This window comes from Tachyglossus aculeatus, chromosome 16, assembly GCF_015852505.1.
Source record: "Tachyglossus aculeatus isolate mTacAcu1 chromosome 16, mTacAcu1.pri, whole genome shotgun sequence".
Taxonomy (NCBI): domain Eukaryota; kingdom Metazoa; phylum Chordata; class Mammalia; order Monotremata; family Tachyglossidae; genus Tachyglossus; species Tachyglossus aculeatus.
This window is the reverse complement of record NC_052081.1, coordinates 42170671-42194863: the sequence shown is the minus strand read 5'-3', so window position 1 is coordinate 42194863 and position 24193 is coordinate 42170671. Positions and strand designations below refer to the sequence as shown.

Genomic DNA, 24193 nt, shown 5'->3' with positions numbered 1-24193 from the left:
AGGCCTTACTGAAGGAACACCGCCTCCAAGAAGCCTTCCCTAACTAAGCCCTCCTCTCTTCTCTCACTCCCTTCGGCGCCGCTCTTACTTCATCCTCCCTCCCATCCCCACAGCACACCTGTATATATCTAATTTATTTATATTCATTTCTGTCTCCCCCTCTACACTGTGAGCTTGTTGTGGGCAGGAAGGTGTCTGTTATTATATTGTAGTCTCCCAAGAGCTTAGTACGGTGCTTTGCACACAGTTAACGGCTCAATAAATACAACTGAATAAATGAATGAACAAGCTCGTGGTCCCTTGCCCCACTGGTTCCCTGTCCGGCAGGGTGTCCCTGAACAGGACAACCCCCTAATCTGACCGATTCTCTGCCTGTACCCCATCCCCTCGGCAGGGTCTGGCACCCGGGTGGGGTGCCCACTTCACACCTCCGGGGAGAGCCAGGAAACCCATTCCGTGGGTTGGGGCTGCACCTCCAACGGTTAATGCTCGGCCCTGCAAGAGGTAAATACCTCCCCTGCTAACAGGGGAATAGCTATTGGGCCCAATTATGCCACCGCCTGAGAAACAGTTTCCACTCCAGCCCTAACAGGGTAATCCCCGCTCAGTGACTGGCTTTCTAGTAGGCTTCTCGGTTCCCCCCGGGGGCAGAGGGACCTTTCCCTGGCCAGAGTTTGGGCATTCCCCACTGGCTGAGGAGCTGGTCCTCGGGGGTGTATCAGTATCTGGTCCTCGGGCGCACTTGGGGGCGTTAAAGGAGCCTGTTTTCCTCTTTCCGGCATTAACTCTCTCCACTCTCAATGTGCTTGTTGCCCAGCCGGCATTAACTCTCTCCACTCTCAATGTGCTCGTTGCCCAGCCACGCCATCCTTAAGCTGAAAGTGTTTGGGGGGGGGGGGGGGGGGGGGGACCATCAGAGTATACACACACTCACTCTGAGTCTCCAGATTGTTGACGACTCAATTTCTTCTGCCTCAAATATTTACGTCTACTGTGACTCTCTCGCACATCTATTAAAATTAGGTCTTCGTGACCCCCTCCCGGACATCGAACTCCTCCTCCTCAGCCATCGAACCCCTTTAGGTTGGTCAACCTCGGTCGCTCCCCTCATTTTCTGCATTCGATTCTCCCTTGCTAAACCCTTTCCCTGTCCTCCACCAAAGAAGCCCTTTTCTTGAAACAGAATCTTTAACAACCCAGCGCACTAACTTTCCTTTTTTTTAACCCGACGTGGGAGAGACTCTTATTTTTAAAGCGCGGCTAACTCGAGCAGTTTGCAGATGACACCGCAGTGTAGAATGTGTCTTTGTGTTTGAGGTGAGGGTGGGCTGCCTGATTGGTTGGGCAACCAGAGGACACCTATGGAAGGCTAATGAAAAAGTCCCAAGTTACCCCACCCAGCACTGTTCGGGGGCAAACTTACACCAGACCCATGATGGATCAGTTTGTCTCTTGCTTCTCCTGGGGTGTTTGGAAAAGAAATCTTCTTCTGCTCAGAGCTCCAGGACCAACCCGAACTATCATTCTATCCAAACCCACAAAAATCTATTCTGAAGTTAAGTTGATCATCCCCCTCCCGCCCCGATTCCCAGACACACACTCGATAGCCCAGTTGGCTTTTCCCCCTCAGACTTCGGTTAAAAGGTCCGTGATATGCCATGGCTTTTACAGCTTGGGGAGAATGGTTGCCATAAGTACACTGAAAAAATGAGAAACGTTGGCGATGGGAGTCTGGGCGGTGCCAAGCAGCGGTGTGACATCTGGCGGAAACCAAAGTCACAGCGAGGGGGAAGAGAAGTGGGAGTGAGGAAGCTTCCCGCCGAGCGTGGACATGGGGGTGGGGGAGAAAGAGGAAAAAAAGGGAAAAAAAGGGGAGGAATTGACAGTATCTCTCTGGAGCCCGGCCAGTCGTTGCCACCTATAATTGAATCACACGACATCCCGACGGGCCGCGGGGCTCCAGAGAATGCTGTTGTTCCTGCTCCCTGTGGTGACCCGCTGCACCTTGGCTTGCAGAGCAATGTAGGAAACGAGTGGCTATTCCCCGTAGGTTAGTGAGCCATGGGGAGAGGAGAAGGGAAAATGAGGAGGAGGGGGAAAATGGAAATGGGCCAAAGCAACAGAGGAGTTTAATCTGGGGGTGGCAGCGTGGCTAGAGTAAACTGTCTTAATTCCCAGGCCAGCTCTTCTTTCCAACCCAGCTATTTCTCCAGGTGGTCTTCAGCACTGGCTCTGGGTTGAGGGGACATGTGATTTTGAGATGCCCACAGATGTTCAGAACACGGGGCCTTTCACGATCACCCTGCTTAACGTTTCCAGCGGCAGGTGGGAGGCAGGAGGCGAGGGAAAAAAAGGAAGGAAATTCCAAGTTTCACACTTCCTTGCGCCCTGGGAGTTGACTTCTTCCTCCCTGCTGGCTAGGAAAGGGGAAGGGGAGCTGCTTTGGCTGTGGCGATGCATTTGGAAGCTGTGCTGCTGGCATTTTCCACGATTCCTCCTTTCGAGCAGACACCACTCGGGTTTGTGGTCTGGGTTTGGGTTGGGGAGGAGGAAATACAGTCAAGAGCGGTTTATCTACATGTCAATTATCTTACAGCTTCCCCCACGGTGATTAGTACAGTACCTGGCCCATGGCAAGTGCTTAACCAATATTGCAATTATGATTGCTATTATCAAGGACTTAATCCAGCGCTGGCTTGGGCTCCAAAAGCAACCAAAATTCCAAGCCAAACTGGAAGTGGGCCTGTCCAAGGCAGCCCAACCCAAGACGGTTCGGTACCCTGAGCTTCTGACTGAAATAAGTGCCAATCACAATGAGTTTGGCTACCCGTTAGCCCTCTGTCCAAGGCAGCTCAACCCAAGATGGTTCGGTCCCTTGAGCTTCTGACTGGAATGAGTGTCAATCACAATGAGTTTGGCTACCCATTAGCACTCAGACATCTATAAGGGGCATCCATCCTGAACTGAAAAACATTTGTGCCGATAAACTCCGACAAGGCCCCCCACCCCACCCCCCGGTTGAAGGCCTATTCTCATCTGTTTTAGAACAGTGTAGTAGTAGTGGCCTGTAGTTAGCACCTAACAAATACCATCCTACTCAAAAAAGCTGGCAGAGAGTCAAACGTGGAAAAGATGGACCACCTCCAGAATGAGAACACCAACTCTCAGAGGGTTTAAGGTTACGGCTTTTCAGAACGATGCTGAAAGGAAACTTATGGAGACCAATCAGCAGTTCGGTCCAGGAGTGAAGCCAGCAACTTCATTTTCCCACTGCCATTAGGGACACCTCGGAGAAAATACTGACGTGGTTATGGCGATGAGGTGTAAAGTTTCATTTTAAATGCTAACCAGCAGGGGCTACAAGAGGTTCAGAGGGACCGGAGCTGTCGGCTCCCCGTGACAACCTGGCAGGCCAGATTTCGACCCACAAAACCAGAGATGTTCCACGGACCCTAGTGGATGATCTCCAAGGGCATAAATTAAAGCCACCTGGGTGGGGGAAAATGCCTTTGATTCTAAACTTGGGTGTGTTCACCAGCTCTCTAAAGGCTCTGCCAATAGTCAATGTTGATTCGAATGCACGGAGGGTGAACTAGATAAGGGGAGGGGTTATTAAGTCCAAACACCAAACCAGAGAGTCCCAAGGAGCTGCCAGGCTGTAACTTTCTCACCTGGTGGCTTGGGCCTCGCTCTGACCAAGCCCCGAGCACCACTGACACCACGGGGCCCCAAGCTCCCTTCTCTTTCTGGTTCGAGTGGCAACCATATTGTAATTAGAATGCATACAAAATGTAGTGCTTTGAGAAGCAATGGGGCACAGACGCCTTATTATACCAACTAGTTAACACGGTATTTGTTTTCTCCATTAATTTCACTTGCTAATCAAAAACATAATACTCCAGCGGGTAATGCTTACAGACACACACCCACATACACACATCGCTGAAGGTCCGATGACATCACATGGCCCACTCTTACAAGAGGTTGTCAGAGCCTTTTCTGCTGGCTGTGGGCTTTTTTTTTTTTTGAAAGTCCACCGGCCGGCTCCCCTCTGGGGGAAAAATGGTGGGTATATACACTGGTGATTAACCGGGCAGGACAGGGCTTGGACTGTTCTGAATATTCCACACCCGACCAGTATGGTACAACCTCAGAGCACTACAGCACCCATGATATCTCCACCCCGCGCCCCCGCCCCCAAATAAACAGAAGTCACTTTGATTATTTAACTTGCCTAGAAGGTCACCAGAAAGGAGCACTAACAGGGCCACTTCTCTGAGTAAATCTTTTGGGCAGAACAGATGAGACCAAGGAGGTTCTCCTAGGAAATCTGTCTATGTAACATTTAATTCACTTAATCTGTAGGCTGGTTATATTTATAAACATTTATAGCCATACATATTATATATTACATACACATATAACACACATATATGGTTCTTTTTACCACAGCACTTATGTAGACTTCTGTAACTTATTTATATTAATGTCTGTATCCCGTCTAGACTGTAAGCTCATTTACAAGCAGGGTACGTTTCCACTAATTCTGTTGTACGGTACTTTCCAAAGTGCTTACTACAGTGCTCGGTCCATAGTAAGAGCTCAATACCACTGATTGATTGTTGATAAATGGTTCCAATGGTTTTCAACAGTTGTGGGAAAATGCTCACTTCGGAGATCAAGCTTCAGTGAGCACCTCCTCAGACAATCAATCACTGGTATTTACTGACTGCTTAACTCTGGGCAGAACTCAATATCGAGTGCTTGGGAGAGAGCAGCAGAGTACGTCAACATGAACCCTGCCCTCAAGGAGCTTACATTCTAGCTACCCAGATGCTCACTCAGTGAAGGCGATGGCCTCCACGGCTCTTGGAAGTGGACTCCCATACTGGCTCATCCCAGGTCTCTGATGAGCCCTGAGCATCCCATCAAGGTCAAAAGATCCAAAATGACAACCTGCTGACCTATAGGCTCATCCCTTCTGAAACACCATTGCTCCCTGCACTCACCGTGAAGAGTTGGCACCTATGGCTTGCTCCTCGGTGCCACCATGACAGAAACTCTCACAGGAGCAACATGGCCCAGTGGCTAGACCCCGGGCGTCAGAAGGATCTAGGTGTGACTCTGGGCAAGTCACCTGACTTCATCTATAAAATGGAGATTAAGACTGCGAGCCTCACATGGGACATGTGCCCAACAACAATGCCTGGCACATAAGTAAACATTTAACAAATACCATTAAAAAAAAAAGCAACTGGATGGACTACTTGGTTCTTGGCTGGACAAATACTCTCACAACCAAGCTGGAGCCAACTTCAAACACATAAATTTTCCAATGGAAGAGACACAACACTGCTCTGACTTTCGGAACACCCAAGGGCGCTTAATACAGTGCTCTGAAAACAGAGCACTGAGAGAAGCAGCGTGACTCAGTGGAAAGAGCATGGGCTTTGGAGTCAGAGGCCATGGGTTCGAATCCCAGCTCCGCCACTTGTCAGCTGTGTGACTTTAGGCAAATCACTTAACTTCTCTGGGCCTCAGTTACCTCATCTGTAAAATGGGGATTAAGACTGTGAGCCCCATGTGGGACAACCTGATCACCCTGTAACCTCCCCAGCACTTAGAATACTGCTTTGCACATAGTAAGCGCTTAATAAATGCATTATTATTATTATTATACAGAAAGTGGTTAAAAATACTGCTGCTGCTGCCACTACTACTATTATTTATGAAGTGCCTTCTATGTGTGAAGTAGATCCAGGCTAACTAGATGAGAACTGGTCTGCCCCACAAGGAGCTTATGGTTTAAGAGGAAGGGAAGAATCTCTCTCTCTTTTAAGGATACGATGCCTCGGCGAAAAGCTGCCTGACTGAATATGGGAGCACTTCCCTCAGCAGGGAAACAGGGGTTCTCTGCTCTTTACAGACATCCAACTAGGTGGTACAAACACATGCTCTCTAAGTGAGAAAGCAACACCTCACATGTAGCCGCCCACCCCACTGGAAGGGCAGGGAGGGGATCAGTGGAAGGGGAGGAGGGAGAGGACTTTACACCTGCAAATTCCTAGCAGCAAGGGATGGAAATGACAGCTTCTTCAAAAGGATTCCCGGGCAGGGCAACAGCTTTCAAAGAATGCTTTCTCCAGGCATTTGGTCAAAAGAGATCAATGAGGGTGATGGTTCAAAGCCCATCCTGCCTTTCTCCGACAGGCCCAATCAAGCTACTGGTGACTCCAGATGCGCTCAAGAGGGGAGCTATCGGCCTCTTGTCTCCTTTGTGGTGGACGTGCCTAACAACGTCCCCTCAGGTCCGACTGATAGGCCTTAACTTCAATGTGCACGCATTCCCAAGTGGTTGGACAGTCCAAACTGATCGCAAAAGCAGATCCAAGTAACTACCACCCCAAGACCAAAAATCCCGGCCCTAGCTTGGCCTCATCTGCGTTTGCTCTCGGCAGATAGCACGGCAAAGCGATTAAGGTTGTTGGACTATGCCCAATCTCTATTTTAATGCAGGCATGTTCCTTCAAGGCTGCTGCCTCTTCCCCCTGCCCGACCCACATAGTCAAGGCAGATACGAAAGCCTAGATGACAGGAAGAACGGCCCAAGCTGGCCATTTCCAACTTTCCCCTGGCTGACAGAAAGAAGGCGGCACCTCTCTCCTTCCCTCTAAGATGACAGGGCCCGTCCATGCCGGGCTCTAGGGCTGAAAAGCTGGAGGCTGAATGGTCGGCTTACGGCAGAAGCCTGGTACTCGCAGAAGAGGATCTGATTTTCACCTGCCCCCCCCCCCCCCCCCCCCGCCACCCCCTGAAAACCCAAGAGACTTCTCTCGATGGTAAAGATGCCCTCGTCGGGTGACGGTGGTGTCGAAGGGTGCCATTTGCTCAGGGGCACTGCCATCTGCAGTAGCACAACATCTCGTCTCCGGTAAATAAACACATCTGCCTCTGCCAGTGTCCTCCCCACTGTGTTGCCCATCTGGAGCAGGTGAGCTGGAAGGCAAGCCTGGGCACGGGGGAGCAGTGAGGATCGGGCCTTCAGGGAGATGGCACATAGAGGAAGAAGGCACCGCTGCGTCATGTCACATCCTGCTACTCGGGTTTGCCAAAAAGCCTGTTCAATTACCCTCGTTAGTGATAGTTTTTAATCACATGTAACAAATGGCTGCTGTGGGTGTTCAAGGGGGCAGGACATAGAACATCCCAGCTTCACCTGGGCCATCTGTTCATGAGGTCACATGACCTCATTGAGGCAAGCAATCAATCTCTTGGGAGACCGACAGCTGAGGCCTTTGTGTGGACTGGGGGGGTGGGGGGTGGGGGGTGAGTGGTAGGAGGAGCCAGAGAGGAGGAACAGGATGGTCACTCTGGCAACCTGAGTGAAAATCCCACCCCAGAGGCATCTGGGCAAAGGCCAAGCAATTCTAGGTGATTCTTCTAGGGGTCAAGCACGCCAGGTGTCAATTACTTCACCACAAAGAGAGGAGACCTCCTAGCCAAGTCTGTGGGCAGGGGTACCCTGGATTTCCTTTTTCTACCAAGTACACCTAGAGTTCCCTGATAACTGGTCCCTCTCTCCACTTTCCGCGAAGACCACACAGGCTTGGACTTTGGAGTCAGAAGATCTAGAAGCTGGATCCCAACCTGAACTCCAGCTTTGCACCAATGTCCTCACCTGCAAAAGATGTGATTTCTCCACCCACCAGTATGACTATTTACTGAGCCTCCCTTGTGGGGGAGGGGAGATGGGGCTGGCACTACCCGAGGTAGATTAATAAACCTCAGTGAACCAATAGTTGTCATTTGCTTCTCCAAATTTGAGTTTGAAATGCTGGGTGCTGAGGGGTGAAACAGGGGACAGTGGGTGGGGGGGGGGGGGAGCAGGGTGTGGATTAGACTGGGAATAAAGATTCCTGTTTTCTACAGAGCCTTTCTTTCCACGCCCCAGGTCCCATTGGATTTTACCGATTTGTGTCTCGGTCTCCATCCCTGGAGGCTTGAGATGAATAACAGTTTTCGGGAGTTTTACAGCAGCCCTGTGAGACACTAGGAGCCTGCCACATTTGGAATCTTAGAAGAAACTGCCCCCTTGCCCGCCGCTCTGAGGAACTGGTGGTCAACGGTGGTGATGCTGGAATGGCAGCTTGAAGTCCCCCGAGGAGGAGGCTTCTAAGTCTTCCCCTGGGACGGCCGGTGCCCACGGGCGGATATTCGGTGATTGACAAAAATCAGTCCCATTAAAAATCAAGTGGCAGATGTTTAATGAGAAAATGCTTTGGCGTAAAAATGCTGAAATACGGATGAGTCAGTCACAGCCTAGAGGCCTGAACAAGCCCTGGAAGCCTCTTGCTCTCAGGCATCTACCTGCGGGCGGGCTCATTAAACCCACGATGGAAAAGATTTTGCTAGAGCCAAAGTGGCAGGGCCGTGTTTGGCACCCTTGAGGCCTGAGAGCGTTTGACCCATCACCGGCCCTGGCCTTCTGCCAATCTCCCATTTCCTTTGGTCCTTCCCGACATGCTCATTTTTTAAATGCTACCGGTTAAGTGATTACTGTGTGCCACACACCGTACTGAGCAATGGGGTGGATACAAGATCATCAGGTTGAATACTGTCCGTCCCACACGGGGCTCCCAGGTCTACGGAGGAGGAAGTGGGATTTAATCTCCGTTTCACGGATGAGGTAACTGAGGCCCAGGAGTTAAGCGACTTGTCTAAGATCCCACAGCGGGCCAAGTGGCCGAGCGGCGATTCGACTCCTAGACCTGTGCTCTCTTTCCGCGCTGGTTTCCCAGGTGTGGATGCGGAATGACTGTCCAGATTCCCCCCGCTGACCCCAAGCAAAACCGTTCCTTTATTTTCAGGCCTTGACCCAGCAGCTACTCCAGGGGGGTGGGGGAGGTCTTGCCTCTTCTGAATCTTCAGAAAAGAGAAGCGTTTTGGGGCACAGGGATTGTGTCTGACCTGATTATCTTATATCTCCCCCAGTGCTTAGTCTAGCGCTCTGCTAGACTGGGAATTATGGAGCCCAAAATATGACATGACCCCCGCCAATGTACTTAAATCAGGGGCCTTCGCAAACAGGTCTGTCCAATTAGGTTTTCCCCCTTGGTGACCATAACAAAAATGTTCTTAGACCACATGGAGGAAGTTCAGAGATGAAGGCCTTCCTTTAGCCACTCGGTACCTAGAAAATCCCTGTCCAAAGCATCAAGGTGCTTATTTACAAAATCCCCGATCCCAAATCAAATATCTTGGTGCCAGTTCACCACTACCATCATCATGGCAATTGTGGTTCTTGTTAAGCGCTTATTCTGTGCTAAATATGGTGGTAGATAGAAGATAATCAGTCCCTGTCCCACATGGGGTTCACAGTCTAAGTAGGAGGGAGAGCAGGGAAAAAAATCTCCATTTTACAGATGAGAAAACTGATATTCAGGAGTGATTTGTCCAAGGTTACACAGCAGGCAGTGGCAGAGCTGAGATTAGAATGCAGGTCCTTTGACTTCTGGACTGTGCTCCTTCCCCTAGGCCACTGTTTCCCTTCCTTCCAACCACCACTCCAATTTTTTCCTTTGGAATAATTAAGGTATTTGTTAAGGTTTTATTATGAGTCAGGAGCTGTTCTAAGCGCTGGGGTAGATACAAGTTAATCAGGTCAGACAAAGTCCTTGTCTCATATGGGGCTCCCAGGCTAAGTAGGGGGGAGATCAGGGATTGAACCCACATTTTACAGTTGAAAAAAGTTTGGAAGAATTTACTGGGCGTTCCATGTTGTAGTTTACAAGTGCCCATTCTTTTGGTAAGTACATCAAGCATCCTGGCTGGTAGATGAAACGGATTTACTGCACTTGCATGAGTGGTGCTAGCCGCCTTATCGCGATTGTAAAAGGAGCTTAACTCACTTAATGGCTGTGGTATTTAGGACAAAATGTTTATTTATTGTGCCCAGAGTCAGAATTCTGATTCCTCTTGCGCCTGATAAGTTGCAAGATAGAGACTTGTTTTCCAAGCGGGTCACACTGTACACTTTATTAAATAGCCTGGGAACTTTTCTGGGTGGTTCGAAATCTGAGGTCTGACCCATCTTCCACTCCCAGGAAACTGCGATGCCGAAAAAGGGGATGAGAAGAGGTGGTCGAGCTTCCCCAAGTGGAGGTATTGCTTCCGACGAACTCTACCCGTAACTAGGACCCACTCTCCACCTAGATCCACCCAAGCGCTAATTTTTTTTTAACTGTATTTGTTGGGCGCTTAGTATGTGCCGGACACTGTACTAAGTACTGGGGGAAACAACACGATAATCGGGTTGGCCGTAGTCCCTGCCCCACACCTCCAATAGGCCTTCCCTGACTAAGCCCACATTTCCTCTTTTCCCATTCCCTTCTGCATTGCCCTGACTTGCTCCCTTTATTCACACGCCAACCCCCTGCAGCCCCACACCACTTAAATACATATCCATAACTATTTATTTATTAATTTAATTTACTTCCATTAATGCCTGTCTCCCCCTCTAGACTGTAAGCATGTTGTGGGCAGGGAGATGTGTCTGTTATAGTGTTGCGCTGTACTCTCCCAAGCACTTAATACCTGCACACGATAAGTGCTCAATAAATATGACTGACATTGATTAATGGGGCTCCCAGTCTAATATGGAAAGAAGAAGATTTAACCCCCATTTTACAGATGAGGTAACTGAGGCCCAGAGAAACTTAGGGACTGGCCCAAAGTGAACAAGCAGACAAGTGGCAGAGCCGACATTAGAACCCAAGTCCTCTGCCCCCAAGCCCATGCTCCTTCAACCGTATTTATTGAGCACTTACTGTGTGCACAGCACTGTACTAAGCGCTTGGGAAGTACAAGTTGGCAACATATAGAGACTCCCCCTTCTAGACTGTGAGCCCACTGTTGGGTAGGGACCGTCTCTATGCTCCTTCCAATTGACCGTGCTGCTTCTCATCAGAAAGAATTCCTGGTTCCCTGGTAGCGCCCATCGAAGAGAGATTCCCATGCCTTCCACCCGGAAATGATTCTAATAACCAGGAAATAAGCCACTCGGAAGATTCCCACTGCCATTCCTTTGGACTTGCCAAGCTTCTCTGCACTTGACTTTTAACCCACCAATACAGCACTTCCCTTAAGCAACTGAAGAAGGCAACTCTGTCCAGCCCCAAATACTGAAATGACCCCAGGACCATTGAGCCACAAGCCACCTGCTCGACACACAATCAACACACAGGAAAATCTAACACAGCAGTGATCCTGGGGGTGCTGCTGAGGAACGAAGGGGCTGGCTAAAGGCAGTCAAAGCTTAGCCAAAGATCTGGGGAACTCAAAACTTCACTCCCCCTTCTGCCTCCCCCTCTAGACTGTAAACTCGGTGTGGGCAGGAAATATGTCTGTTATACTATACTCTCCCAAGGACTTAGTACAGTGCTCTGCACACAGTAAGCACTCAATAAATACGATTGACTGACTGAGGTTTTCTCACAGACTTGCTGAGTGTCTGCGGGCAATCCTGTCTGCCATTTAGTGCCTTCCCTTCCTCATCTATTCAGGCACCTCCATCCTCAACGGGAGGCTGGATAAATTAGATGATTGGGCAAAATGCTCTCGTCAAGTGCCGTGCCTTAATATCCATCTCTGCCGGGGGAGAAAAGCTATCTCCGGTCCCTGCGGGAAGCAGGCACAGAGCGGGTGGCTCATGTGGTAAAAACACATGTTGGTGGCCCCTTGGGGAGGCAGAAACATACCCTTTAGCCAAGATTTGGGTGCCCTTTCTTGACAGGGCACTCTCTGATGGATACACACAGCCCAAAGCTCAAAAAAGGAGCCACTGTCGAGGGCCATAATAATGACCTAACCAGGCCAGAAGTTGGAGATGGTGCCAGAAAGCAATCCAGGAAGACTGATTTCTAGATCACTTGCTGACAGTGCCTAGGGAGAACTGCAGATAAGAAACCCAAGGCTTGTGTGTTAATCGCCTGTCAATTAAAACTAAAGGAGACTTTAATCTTCAACAGGCGGGAACCAAGCCGAACGATTTGCTTAAAAATCCAGGAGTAATGAAAATCTGCGATATCTCGGCTCTGACTTGGGATCGGATCTGAGGCCTTTTGACCAATCAGGGCTTTTAGGCGCGAAGCAGTCAGTTGATCGTGCACCTGGTCTGCAACAGAGGGTCCTGGGAAAAGCAGCACCTTCGAAACAAACGCCTCAGAGGCTGGAGGTTCTCTGCTTTGGCAGCGAGAAGGGCTGCTGTGGCAGCCTGAAAGCAAGAGGGCCAGCCTGCTGCCCGTACTAGCCCGCCTCCACTTCGGTACCGCTTACCCGACTCCGGAGGTAGTCGGCCAGGTTTCGACGGGTGAAGTTGGCCGCGGCCGTGGGAGACAGCTCATACCCTGGTGTGAGACACAAAAAGCAAAACACGTTTCTGTAGAACCCAAATGGCATCCAAATTCCCTCTCGCCACTCCATGTGTGTCCTGTTTCGTGGGCTTTATTTGGTTGCTTGGTTTCAACAAGTGATCAGAAATTCCAGGGAGACTTATCGACCAGTAGATTGTGAACTCCTCTCCCCCCAACCCAGAGGGATAGGGGCCATCTCTACTTCCCACCTGTTTATTCTTTCCCAGTGCTTAGCACAGTGCTCTGCACAGAGGACGTGCTTAATAATTACTGTTTCTACTACTACTCTTGCACTGACAATTGCGGAGGGAAAAGGACAGCACAGATCCCTCAGAAACCATTCTTCAACTCTCCAAAATCAGTCACTGCAAAGGATTTAAAGTTATGGAAATATTCTTTTCTCCGGGACAACTACAGAAATGCATCTGCTGCCGATTTCAATCATTGTTCCTCGATCCTCTCCCTGGGAAGGGAGGTAGTTAGTGGCTGTTGGGTAGGTTCTAGATCCAAAGCCCAGACCCAAGAATTCCACAATGGGTACTAATCCCTCCCATTCTTCTATAAGAAGCTAAGGGCTACCTAGTCCACAAACGTGGAAAGTCTTTTCCAGCCCCAAGGCCCAGGTAGCACTGGAGTCCCATGTCCTCAACCCAGTCCTCCAGACCGGGACAAAGCAGGGTTGCTCTAGGGTTCAAATAGGGCCAGCCTGCTTGTCCACTGTACTAGAAAGGCCCACTACCGTGCTGTTCTGGCTTGGATACCCACCGTTCCTCATTTTGTAGAGCTGGACATTTTTCTGAATGTATTCAGCAAACTGCACCGTGTCTCCGGCCTCTCCCACACACAGGAGTAAGATCTTTTCACTCATCTTAAACATCTTGTCGTGATCTGTGGAAATAACAGAATGCGGTTCTTACCAAAGGACTGATGCGCTGACTTGTAGGGGGAACTCTGAATCACAAGCGAGAAAGGTTTTGTGTTCATTCACTCATTCATTCAATCATATTGAGCGCTTACTGTGCGCAAACCACTACAGTAAGCACTTGGGAGAGGATATTCTAACAATAAACAGGCACATTCCCTGCCCACAATGAGCTTACAGTCTACAGAGGTAGACAGACATTAATATGAATAAATAAATTACAAATTCGTACGCAAAAGGTGTGGGGCAAGGGAACCGACGTCGATTTATTCTCCTCCCTTCTCCCTGCACCCCCTTCCAATCGATAAAGTAACTTGCATCTGAAAATCATTCTTGAGTATCTAAGCAATACGTGTAAACTAGTGAGGAGACCTGTGCTGATCATGGTAGATCAGTTTTGGAAGAAAAAAGAGAGAGAGGGCTGAAGCAGGAGGGGGACAAGAGCAGCAGATCCTACAACCAAAGAAAATATCTGAAGCGAAGTGGTACCTGAAAATGAAATTTAACTATCCATGGAAATCTGCACAAATCTGACTGAAAATACAAGCATCATCGGCATCAACTAACAGTCACTCCCTACAAGGCAAAACTAAAATTTGTATTTAATGGTGGGGAGGGAAGGGAAAACATACATTTTTAAAGGTGAACTATATGAAAACATTTTTCACATTAAAACATAAAAAAATTCCAAACACTGAAATCTTATCTGGTTGAACCAGACTCATGCTCAGATTAGAGAGATACATAAATAAATATCCCGTGCAGCCACTAGTGCCTAAGGAATGTGACTAACTTCGTATTCTAGATATGGCTGCAGAACAACAGCCTAAATCTCCATATCTGACTCTCACTTTTGCTTTCAATTTTTCAAGTGCTGCTCAATAATCTTCCCTGGAAGATATGTTCTAAAGCATCTGAAATGTCACAATCCTTTAATAGGATTTACCGAGTACTAAGCCGCAGTTAATGACTTTCAAAGTTGCCTCTTTTGAGATTTGAGATTGCTTTTACTATTGCTCGCTGGAACCAGAAGGAAGGACGGCATTTTAACTTGAAAATAACCAATGTAAGCTCTCTGAGGGCAGGGAACATGTCTACCAACTCGGTTGCATTGTACTCTCCCAAGTGCTCAGTACAGTGCTCTGCACACAGTAAGCACAAAGTAAATATCAGTGATTGATTCAATACATGGCCTATGAGTCATAAGGCATGGCTCCTGAACTACAGTTATACAAAGCTGGATTTGTTTTAAGCAATGTGGTTTAGTGGATAGAGCCTGGGCCTTGGAGTCAAGAGGACCTGGGTTCTAATCCTGACTCCGCCACTTGTCTGCTGTGACCCCGAGCAAGTCACTTCACTTCTCAGGGTCTCAGTTCCCTCATCTGTAAATGTAGACCAAGACTGTGAGCTCCATGTGGGACACTGATTGTGTCCAACTTGATTTAGCTTAAATAATAATAATAATAATGATAATGATGGCATTTATTAAGCGCTTACTATGTGCAAAGCACTGTTCTAAGCACTGGGGAGGTTACAAAGTGGTCAGGTTGTTCCAAAGGGGGCTCACAGTCTTAATCCCCATTTTACAGATGAGGTAACTGAGGCCCAGAGAAGTTAAGTGACTTGCCCAAAGTCACACAGCTGACAATTGGCAGAGCCGGGATTTGACCCCATGACCTCTGACTCCAAAGCCCGGGCTTTTTCCACTGAGCCACGCTGCTTCCCCTAACCCCAGTGCTTAGTATAGTGCCTGACAAAACAGTAAGTGCTTAACAAATACCTCAAAACCCCCACAAAAACCCAGCCCCATTGAAAGCCTGAAAGTTTGTTGGTTTTAGGTCCTTCTAACTTCCAGGCCCATGCTCTCGCCACTAAGTCCTGCTGCTTTTTACTTGTCCAAAGATCTTAGGAGACCCACAAGTTGGTTAGAAAGACATCACCTTCTTGGGAAGACAGAATAATCTCTCTCAAGTTGGAGGCCCTAGAATGATCGGTGTTATTGCAGTTTCATTCACAAGCACGCCTATGAAGCAGGACTCCATTCTGTCTTTGAACAGTCACATGGTCTGCACTTGGGTCACCCAAGAAAAAACCCTTCAGATCTCACTCCCAATTCCTCATGTGATGATTTTCTAACAATTGCAAGCCTGTTGCTATCGCTTGGGATGGAGGGATCTCAGGACTCCGGAAAACTCGATACGCCTTCATTTACCATTCATGTGCTCCATTCTTTTCTGGGAACGGTTGCTAATTATTGACAATCTATGTTTCAGTGTGGCTTTGTGGCCTCTTTCCAAGCCGAATTACAAGTTCCCAAGCCCACCCTAACCACCAATGGAACTGTCTCATCAGTCATAAGAGAAGACAAAGCAAAACACATGCTGATTGTTAAAAACAGGCCATGCCCATCATTAATGTTCTCTTCCTCGAAATATATTTTCTAGGTTTAAAGATAGGCCCCAAATCCTGAGTTAGGATACTAGGACAATTTACCACACAACACTCCTATCCCAGACCTTTTATAAGAAAAATAGGAATACTATTTACTTCAGAGGTGTTATCTAAAGGTCACTTAAGTGGTACCCTACTCTAATTAAAGAGCTAATGGTGGTATTGAAACTCAAGTTTTCACCACTCATCGAGGTTTTCTATAAAAGCAGGAATGCAAGACGGGAGTAAATCAATTTATTGAGTGCTTACTGAAAAGGAAGACAACTATAATTTCATAGTAAAATGGCATCACACTGAGGTGCTAGCTAAATGGAAGAGTGAATAGGAAACTGAGGATAAGAGACTGAGGATGGGGTTTCCACCTTGGCTGCAAGCCTGGGGCAATGTGAGAAACTCCACCATACTGCAATTTTTCCTTTTCCTCTTGACTTTTTGTCTCTGTGATCGCCAACTGCCCCAAGAATTCCATCTTCTTCCTTCCAAGGCTCCCAAACCCTATTATATTTTCCTTTCCTCTCCCTCATCAATATCACCATCAACAAACACTGAGGAAGGATCCTCCTGACCAGGTCTTCTTTTCGCCTCCCCAATCAATCAGTGGTATTTACTGGATGCTTTGTTCAGACCTCTGTACTAAGCAGTTGGGAGAGTCCAACACAACAGAGTTGATAGACCCGTTCTCTATCTACAAGGAGTTTACAGCCCCAGAGGTGCGCTCTCCTTTTCCCCATCAATCAGTGGTATTGATTGAGTGTTTATTGTGAGCAGAGCACTGTACTAAGTGCTTGGGAGAGTTACCTCACCTGTAAAATGGGGATTAAAGACTATAAACCCTATGAGGGAAGGGGACTGTGTCCAACCCAATTTGCTTTCAATAATAATAAAAATTCTGGCATTTGTTAAACGCCTACTGTGTGTTGGGCATTGTACTAAGCGCTGGAGTAGATTCAAGTAAATCGGGGTGGACACAGTCCCTGTTCCACACGGGGCTCACAATCTTAATCCCCATTTTACAGATAATAATAATAATTATTATTATTATTAAGGGCTTGGGAGTCAGAGGACGTAAATTCTAATCCCAGCTCCACCACTTGTCTGCTGTGTGACCTTGGGCAAGTCACTTCATTTCTCTGTGCCTCAGTTACCTCATGTACAAAATGGGGATTAAGAATGTGAGCCCCACATGGGACAACCTGATTACCCTGTTTATTAATAATAATAATAATGATGATGATGATGATGGCGGCATTTGTTAAGCATTTGTTCTAAGCGCTGGGGTAGATACAAGTTTATCAGGTTGTCCCATGTAGGGCTCACTGTCTTAGTCCCCATTTTACAGATGAGGAGACTGAGGCACAGGGAAGCTAAGTGACTTGCCCAAAGTCAAATAATAATAATAATGATGATGGTATTTGTTAAGCACTTACTACGCGCCAAGCACTGTTCTAGGCGCTGGGGTAGATACAGGTTTATCAGGTTGTCTGCACCTACCCCAGGACTTAGAACAGTGCTCTGCACATAGTAAGCACTTAAACTCATTGTGAGTCTTCTTCGCGGGCCTTTCCTCCCCCTCTCATCCCCTTACTGTAGGGGTTCCTCAAGGGTCAGTTCTTGGTCCCCTTCTGTTCTCCATCTACACTCACTCCCTTGGTGAACTCATTCGCTCCCACGGCTTCAACTCTCATCTCCACGCTGATGACACCCAAATCTACATCTCTGCCCCTGCTCTCTCTCCGTCCCTCCAGGCTCGCATCTCCTCCTGCCTTCAGGACATCTCCATCTGGATGTCTGCCCGCCACCTAAAACTCAACATGTCCAAGACTGAACTCCTTGTCTTCCCTCCCAAACCTTGTCCTCTCCCTGACTTTCCCATCACTGTTGACGGCACTACCATCCTTGCCGTCTCACAAGCCCGCGACCTTGGTGTCATCCTCGACTCTGCTCTCTCATTCACCCCTCACATCCAATCCGATACCAAAACCTGCTGGTCTCACCTCCGCAGCATCGCCAAGATCCACCCTTTCCTCTCCATCCAAACAGCTACCCTGCTCGTTCAATCTCTCAACCTATCCAGACTGGATTACTGCATCAGCCTCCTTTCTGATTTCCCATCCTCCAGCTGGCAACATATAGAGACGATCCCTACCCAACAGCGGGCTCACTTGAGCGGCTTCCTTTCATTCATTCAATAACTGTGCGCAGAGCACTGTACTAGGCGCTTGGGAGGTACAAGTTGGCAACATCTAGAGACGGTCCTTACCCACCAGCGGGCTCACAGTCTAGAAGACTGAGTGGATTGAATGGATGAATGGCCCCCACAGTCTAGAAGACTGAATGGATGAATGACCCCCGCCCGCCTGCCTTCCTCCTCCTCATTCATTCAATAGTATTTATTGAACGCCTGCTGTGCGCAGAGCACTATACTAAGCGCTTGGGAAGTCCAAGATGGCAACATATAGAGACGGTCCCTAACCAACAGCGGGCTCACAGTCTAGAGGACTGAATGGACGAATGACCCCCACCCGCCTGCCTTCCTCCTCCTCATTCATTCGATCGTATTTATTGAGCGCCTACTGTGCGCAGAGCACTGTACTAGGCGCTTGGGAAGTCCAAGGTGGCAACATAGAGAGACGGTCCCTACCCACCAGCAGGCTCACAGTCTAGAAGACTGAATGGATTGAATGGACGAATGACGCCGGCCCGCCTGCCTTCCTCCTCCTCATTCATTCAATCGTATGTACTGAGCGCCTGCTGTGCGCAGAGCACTGTACTAGGCGCTTGGGAAGTCCAAGCTGGCAATATATAGAGACGGTCCCTACCCAACAGCGGGTTTACAGTCGAGAAGACTGAATGGATTGAATGGATGAATGACCCCCGCCCGCCTGCCTTCCTCCTCCTCATTCATTCAATCGTATGTACTGAGCGCCTGCTGTGCGCAGAGCACTGTACTAGGCGCTTGGGAAGTCCAAGCTGGCAACACACAGAGACGGTCCCTACCCAACAGCGGGCTCACTTGGGTGGCTTCCTTTCATTCATTCAACCAATCGTATTTATTGAGCGCTTACTGTGCGCAGAGCACTGTACTGGGCGCTTGGGAAGTCCAAGTTGGCAACATATAGAGATGATCCCTACCCAACAGCGGGCTCACTTGAGCAGTTTCCTTTCATTCATTCAATCATATTTATTGAGCGCTTACTGTGCGCAGAGCACTGTACTAAGCTCTCGGGAGGTACAAGTTGGCAACACATAGAGACGGTCCCTACCCAACAGCGGGTTTACAGTCTAGAAGACTGAATGGATTGAATGGATGAATGGCCCCCACAGTCTAGAAGACTGAATGGACGAATGACCCCCGCCCGCCTGCCTTCCTCCTCCTCCTCATTCAATCGTATGTACTGAGCGCCTGCTGAGCGCAGAACACTGTACTAGGCGCTTGGGAAGTACAAGATGGCAACATATAGAGACGGTCCCTACCCAACAGCGGGTTTACAGTCTAGAAGACTGAATGGATGAATAACCCCCATCCACCTGCCTTCCTCCTCCTCATTCATTCAATAGTATTTACTGAGCGCCTGCTGCGCGCAGAGCACTGTATTAAGCGCTTGGGAAGTCCAAGATGGCAACATATAGAGACGGTCCCTACCCAACAGCGGGTTTACAGTCGAGAAGACTGAATGGATTGAATGGACGAATGACCCCCGCCCACCTGCCTTCCTCCTTTTCCTCATTCATTCAATCGTATGTACTGAGCGCCTGCTGAGCGCAGAGCACTGGACTAAGCGCTTGCGAAGTCCAAGCTGGCAACACATAGAGACGGTCCCTACCCAACAGCGGGCTCACTTGAGCGGCTTCCTTTCATTCATTCAACCGTATTTATTGAGCGCTTACTGTGCGCAGAGCACTGTACTAGGCGCTTGGGAAGTCCAAGTTGGCAACATATAGAGACGGTCCCTACCCAACAGCGGGTTTACAGTCGAGAAGACCGAATGGATTGAATGGATGAATGGCCCCCACAGTCTAGAAGACTGAATGCACGAATGACCCCCGCCCGCCTGCCTTCCTCCTCCTCATTCATTCGATCGTATGTACTGAGCGCCTGCTGAGCGCAGGGCACTGGACTAGGCGCTTGGGAAGTCCAAGCTGGCAACACACAGAGACGGTCCCTACCCACCAGCGGGCTCACAGTCTAGAAGACTGAAAGGGCTGAATCATCATCAATCATATTTATTGAGCGCTTACTATATACAGAGCACTGTACTAGGCGCTTGGGAAGTACAAATTGGCAACATATAGAGACGGTCCCTACCCACCAGCGGGCTCACAGTCTAGAAGACTGAAAGGGATGAATCATCATCAATCATATTTATTGAGCGCTTACTATGTGCAGAGCACTGTACTAAGCGCTTGGGAAGTACGAATTGGCAACATATAGAGACGGTCCCTACCCACCAGCGGGCTCACAGTCTAGAAGACTGAATGGGCTGAGTCATCATCAATCATATTTATGGAGCGCTTACCGTGTGCAGAGCACTGTACTAAGCGCTTGGGAAGTCCAAGCTGGCAACATATAGAGACGGTCCCTACCCAACAGCGGGCTCACAGTCTAGAAGACTGAATGGATGAATGGCCCCCGCCCGCCTGCCTTCCTCCTTCTCCTCATTCATTCGATCGTATTTATTGAGCGCCTGCTGTGCGCAGAACACTGTACTAGGCGCTTGGGAAGTCCAAGCTGGCAACACATAGAGACGGTCCCTACCCAACAGCGGGCTCACTTGAGCGGCTTCCTTTCATTCATTCAACCGTATTTATTGAGCGCTTACTGTGCGCAGAGCACTGTACTAGGCGCTTGGGAAGTCCAAGTTGGCAACATATAGAGACGGTCCCTACCCAACAGCGGGTTTACAGTCGAGAAGACCGAATGGATTGAATGGATGAATGGCCCCCACAGTCTAGAAGACTGAATGGACGAATGACCCCCGCCCGCCTACCTTCCTCCTCCTCCTCATTCATTCGATCGTATGTACTGAGCGCCTGCTGAGCGCAGGGCACTGGACTAGGCGCTTGGGAAGTCCAAGCTGGCAACACACAGAGACGGTCCCTACCCACCAGCGGGCTCACAGTCTAGAAGACTGAAAGGGCTGAATCATCATCAATCATATTTATTGAGCGCTTACTATATACAGAGCACTGTACTAGGCGCTTGGGAAGTACAAATTGGCAACATATAGAGACGGTCCCTACCCACCAGCGGGCTCACAGTCTAGAAGACTGAAAGGGATGAATCATCATCAATCATATTTATTGAGCGCTTACTATGTGCAGAGCACTGTACTAAGCGCTTGGGAAGTACGAATTGGCAACATATAGAGACGGTCCCTACCCACCAGCGGGCTCACAGTCTAGAAGACTGAATGGGCTGAGTCATCATCAATCATATTTATGGAGCGCTTACCGTGTGCAGAGCACTGTACTAAGCGCTTGGGAAGTCCAAGCTGGCAACATATAGAGACGGTCCCTACCCAACAGCGGGCTCACAGTCTAGAAGACTGAATGGATGAATGGCCCCCGCCCGCCTGCCTTCCTCCTTCTCCTCATTCATTCGATCGTATTTATTGAGCGCCTGCTGTGCGCAGAACACTGTACTAGGCGCTTGGGAAGTCCAAGCTGGCAACACATAGAGACGGTCCCTACCCAACAGCGGGCTCACTTGAGCGGCTTCCTTTCATTCATTCAACCGTATTTATTGAGCGCTTACTGTGCGCAGAGCACTGTACTAGGCGCTTGGGAAGTCCAAGTTGGCAACATATAGAGAACGGTCACTACCCAACAGCGGGTTTACAGTCGAGAAGACCGAATGGATTGAATGGATGAATGGCCCCCACAGTCTAGAAGACTGAATGCACGAATGACCCCCGCCCGCCTACCTTCCTCCTCCTCCTCATTCATTCGATCGTATGTACTGAGCGCCTGCTGAGCACAGAGCACTGGACTAGGCGCTTGGGGAGGCCAAGCTGGCAACACACAGAGGCGGTCCCTACCCACCAGCGGGCTCACAGTCTAGAAGACTGAAAGGGCTGAATCATCATCAATCGTATTTATTGAGCGCTTACTATGTGCAGAGCACTGGACTAAGCGCTTGGGAAGTATGAATTGGCAACATCTAGAGACGGTCCCTACCCACCAGCGGGCTCACAGTCTAGAAGTCTCTTCCTCCCTTCAAGGACCTGCTGAGAGCTCACCTCCTCCGGGAGGCCTTCCCAGACTGAGCCCCTTCCCTCCTCTCCCCCTCGTCCCCCTCTCCATCCCCCCATCTTACCTCCTTCTCTTCCCCACAGCACCTGTATATATGTATATATGGTTGTACATATTTATTACTCTATTTACTTATTTATTTATTTTACTTGTACATTTCTATCCTATTTATTTTATTTTGTTGGTATGTTTGGTTCTGTTCCCTGTCTCCCCCTTTCAGACTGTGAGTCCACTGTTGGGTAGGGACTGTCTCTATGTGTTGCCAATTTGTACTTCCCAAGCGCTTAGTCCAGTGCTCTGCACATAGTAAGCGCTCAATAAATATGATTGATTGATTGATTGATTGATTGATAGAAGACTGAATGGGCTGAATCATCATCAATCATATTTATTGAGCGCTTACTATGTGCAGAGCACTGGACTAGGCGCTTGGGAAGTACAAATTGGCAACATATAGAGACGGTCCCTACCCACCAGCGGGCTCACAGTCTAGAAGACTGAATGGGCTGAATCATCATCAGTCATATTTATTGAGCGCTTACTATGTGCAGAGCACTGGACTAGGCGCTTGGGGAGTCCAAGCTGGCAACACCTAGAGACGGTCCCTACCCACCAGCGGGTTTACAGTCGAGAAAACTGAATGGATGAATGACCCCCGCCCGCCTGCCTTCCTCCTCCTCCTCATTCATTCGATCGTATGTACTGAGCGCCTGGCACTGGACTAGGCGCTCGGGGAGGCCAAGTGGGCAACAAATAAGTCGTCGTCCTCCTCCATCCCGCGCCCCCGAGGCCGAGGCCGCGGCCGCCGCTCACCGTCCTTCATCTGGACGATGCTGCTGGCGGCCACCCTGTCGGAGGCCACCAACACGTAGTCGGGCCCCTGGATGCCGATGAGGTACTCCATGGCGGCGGGCGGCTCCCCTCACGGGCCTCGGCGGAAGCAGAGACCGCGGCCGTGACACAGCGCCGCGCCGCCGGCGTCGCTTTCTGATGACGTAGACGATCTCGCGAGAGGACGCCCCCCCCCTCCCCCGAGAGCCTGGAGCCGCGCCTGGCCGTCGAGAGGGGGCGTGGCCACGGGGAAGGGGGCGGGGCCTTTCCCCTCCCTTGAGGCCCCGCCCCCTTCTCCTCAGGCTGCCTGTCCATCAGCATCATCAACCGTATTTATGGAGCGCTTACTGCGTGCAGAGCACTGGACTAAGCGCTTGGGAAGTCCAAATTGGCAACCAGTCAATCAATCAATCGTATTTATTGAGCGCTTACTGTGTGCAGAGCACTGGACTAAGCGCTTGGGAAGTACAAATTGGCAACCAGTCAATCAATCAATCGTATTTATTGAGCGCTTACTGTGTGCAGAGCACTGGACTAAGCGCTTGGGAAGTACAAATTGGCAACCAGTCAATCAATCAATCGTATTTATTGAGCGCTTACTGTGTGCAGAGCACTGGACTAAGCGCTTGGGAAGTCCAAATTGGCAACCAGTCAATCAATCAATCGTATTTATTGAGCGCTTACTGTGTGCAGAGCACTGGACTAAGCGCTTGGGAAGTACAAATTGGCAACCAATCAATCAATCAAGCGTATTTATTGAGAGCTTACTGTGTGCAGAGCACTGGACTAAGCGCTTGGGAAGTACAAATTGGCAACCAATCAATCAATCAAGCGTATTTATTGAGAGCTTACTGTGTGCAGAGCACTGGACTAAGCGCTTGGGAAGTACAAATTGGCAACTAATCAATCAAATCAATCGTATTTATTGAGCGCTTACTGTGTGCAGAGCACTGGACTAAGCGCTTGGGAAGTACAAATTGGCAACTAATCAATCAAATCAATCGTATTTATTGAGCACTTACTGTGTGCAGAGCACTGGACTAAGCTCTTGGGAAGTAAGAATTGGCAACATATAGAGACGGGCCCTGCCCAACAGTGGGCTCACAGTCTAGAAGGGGGAGACGGAGAACAAAACCAAACATACTAACAAAATAAAATCATCATCATCAATTGTATTTATTGAGCACTTACTGCGTGCAGAGCACTGTACTAAGCGCTTGGGAAGTACAAATTGGCAACCAATCAATCAATCAATCGTATTTATTGAGAGCTTACTGTGTGCAGAGCACTGGACTAAGCGCTTGGGAAGTACAAATTGGCAACCAAT

General features: G+C 49.1%; 1 protein-coding gene across 1 annotated transcript in view; it reads right to left on the bottom strand.

Annotated features, from left to right (window-relative positions):
• PSMB2 (proteasome 20S subunit beta 2) overlaps window positions 1-22999 on the bottom strand; it is a 31785-nt gene extending 8786 nt beyond the window's left edge. The window contains exons 1-3 of the mRNA XM_038757866.1: window positions 22849-22999; window positions 13176-13298; window positions 12334-12404 (exon numbers count right to left, since the gene is read on the bottom strand). Coding sequence (XP_038613794.1) covers window positions 12334-12404; window positions 13176-13298; window positions 22849-22939 — 285 coding nt within the window. The 5' untranslated portion in view covers window positions 22940-22999. The remainder of the gene's footprint in view (window positions 1-12333; window positions 12405-13175; window positions 13299-22848) is intronic.
• Between the last annotated feature and the right edge of the window lie 1194 nt (window positions 23000-24193).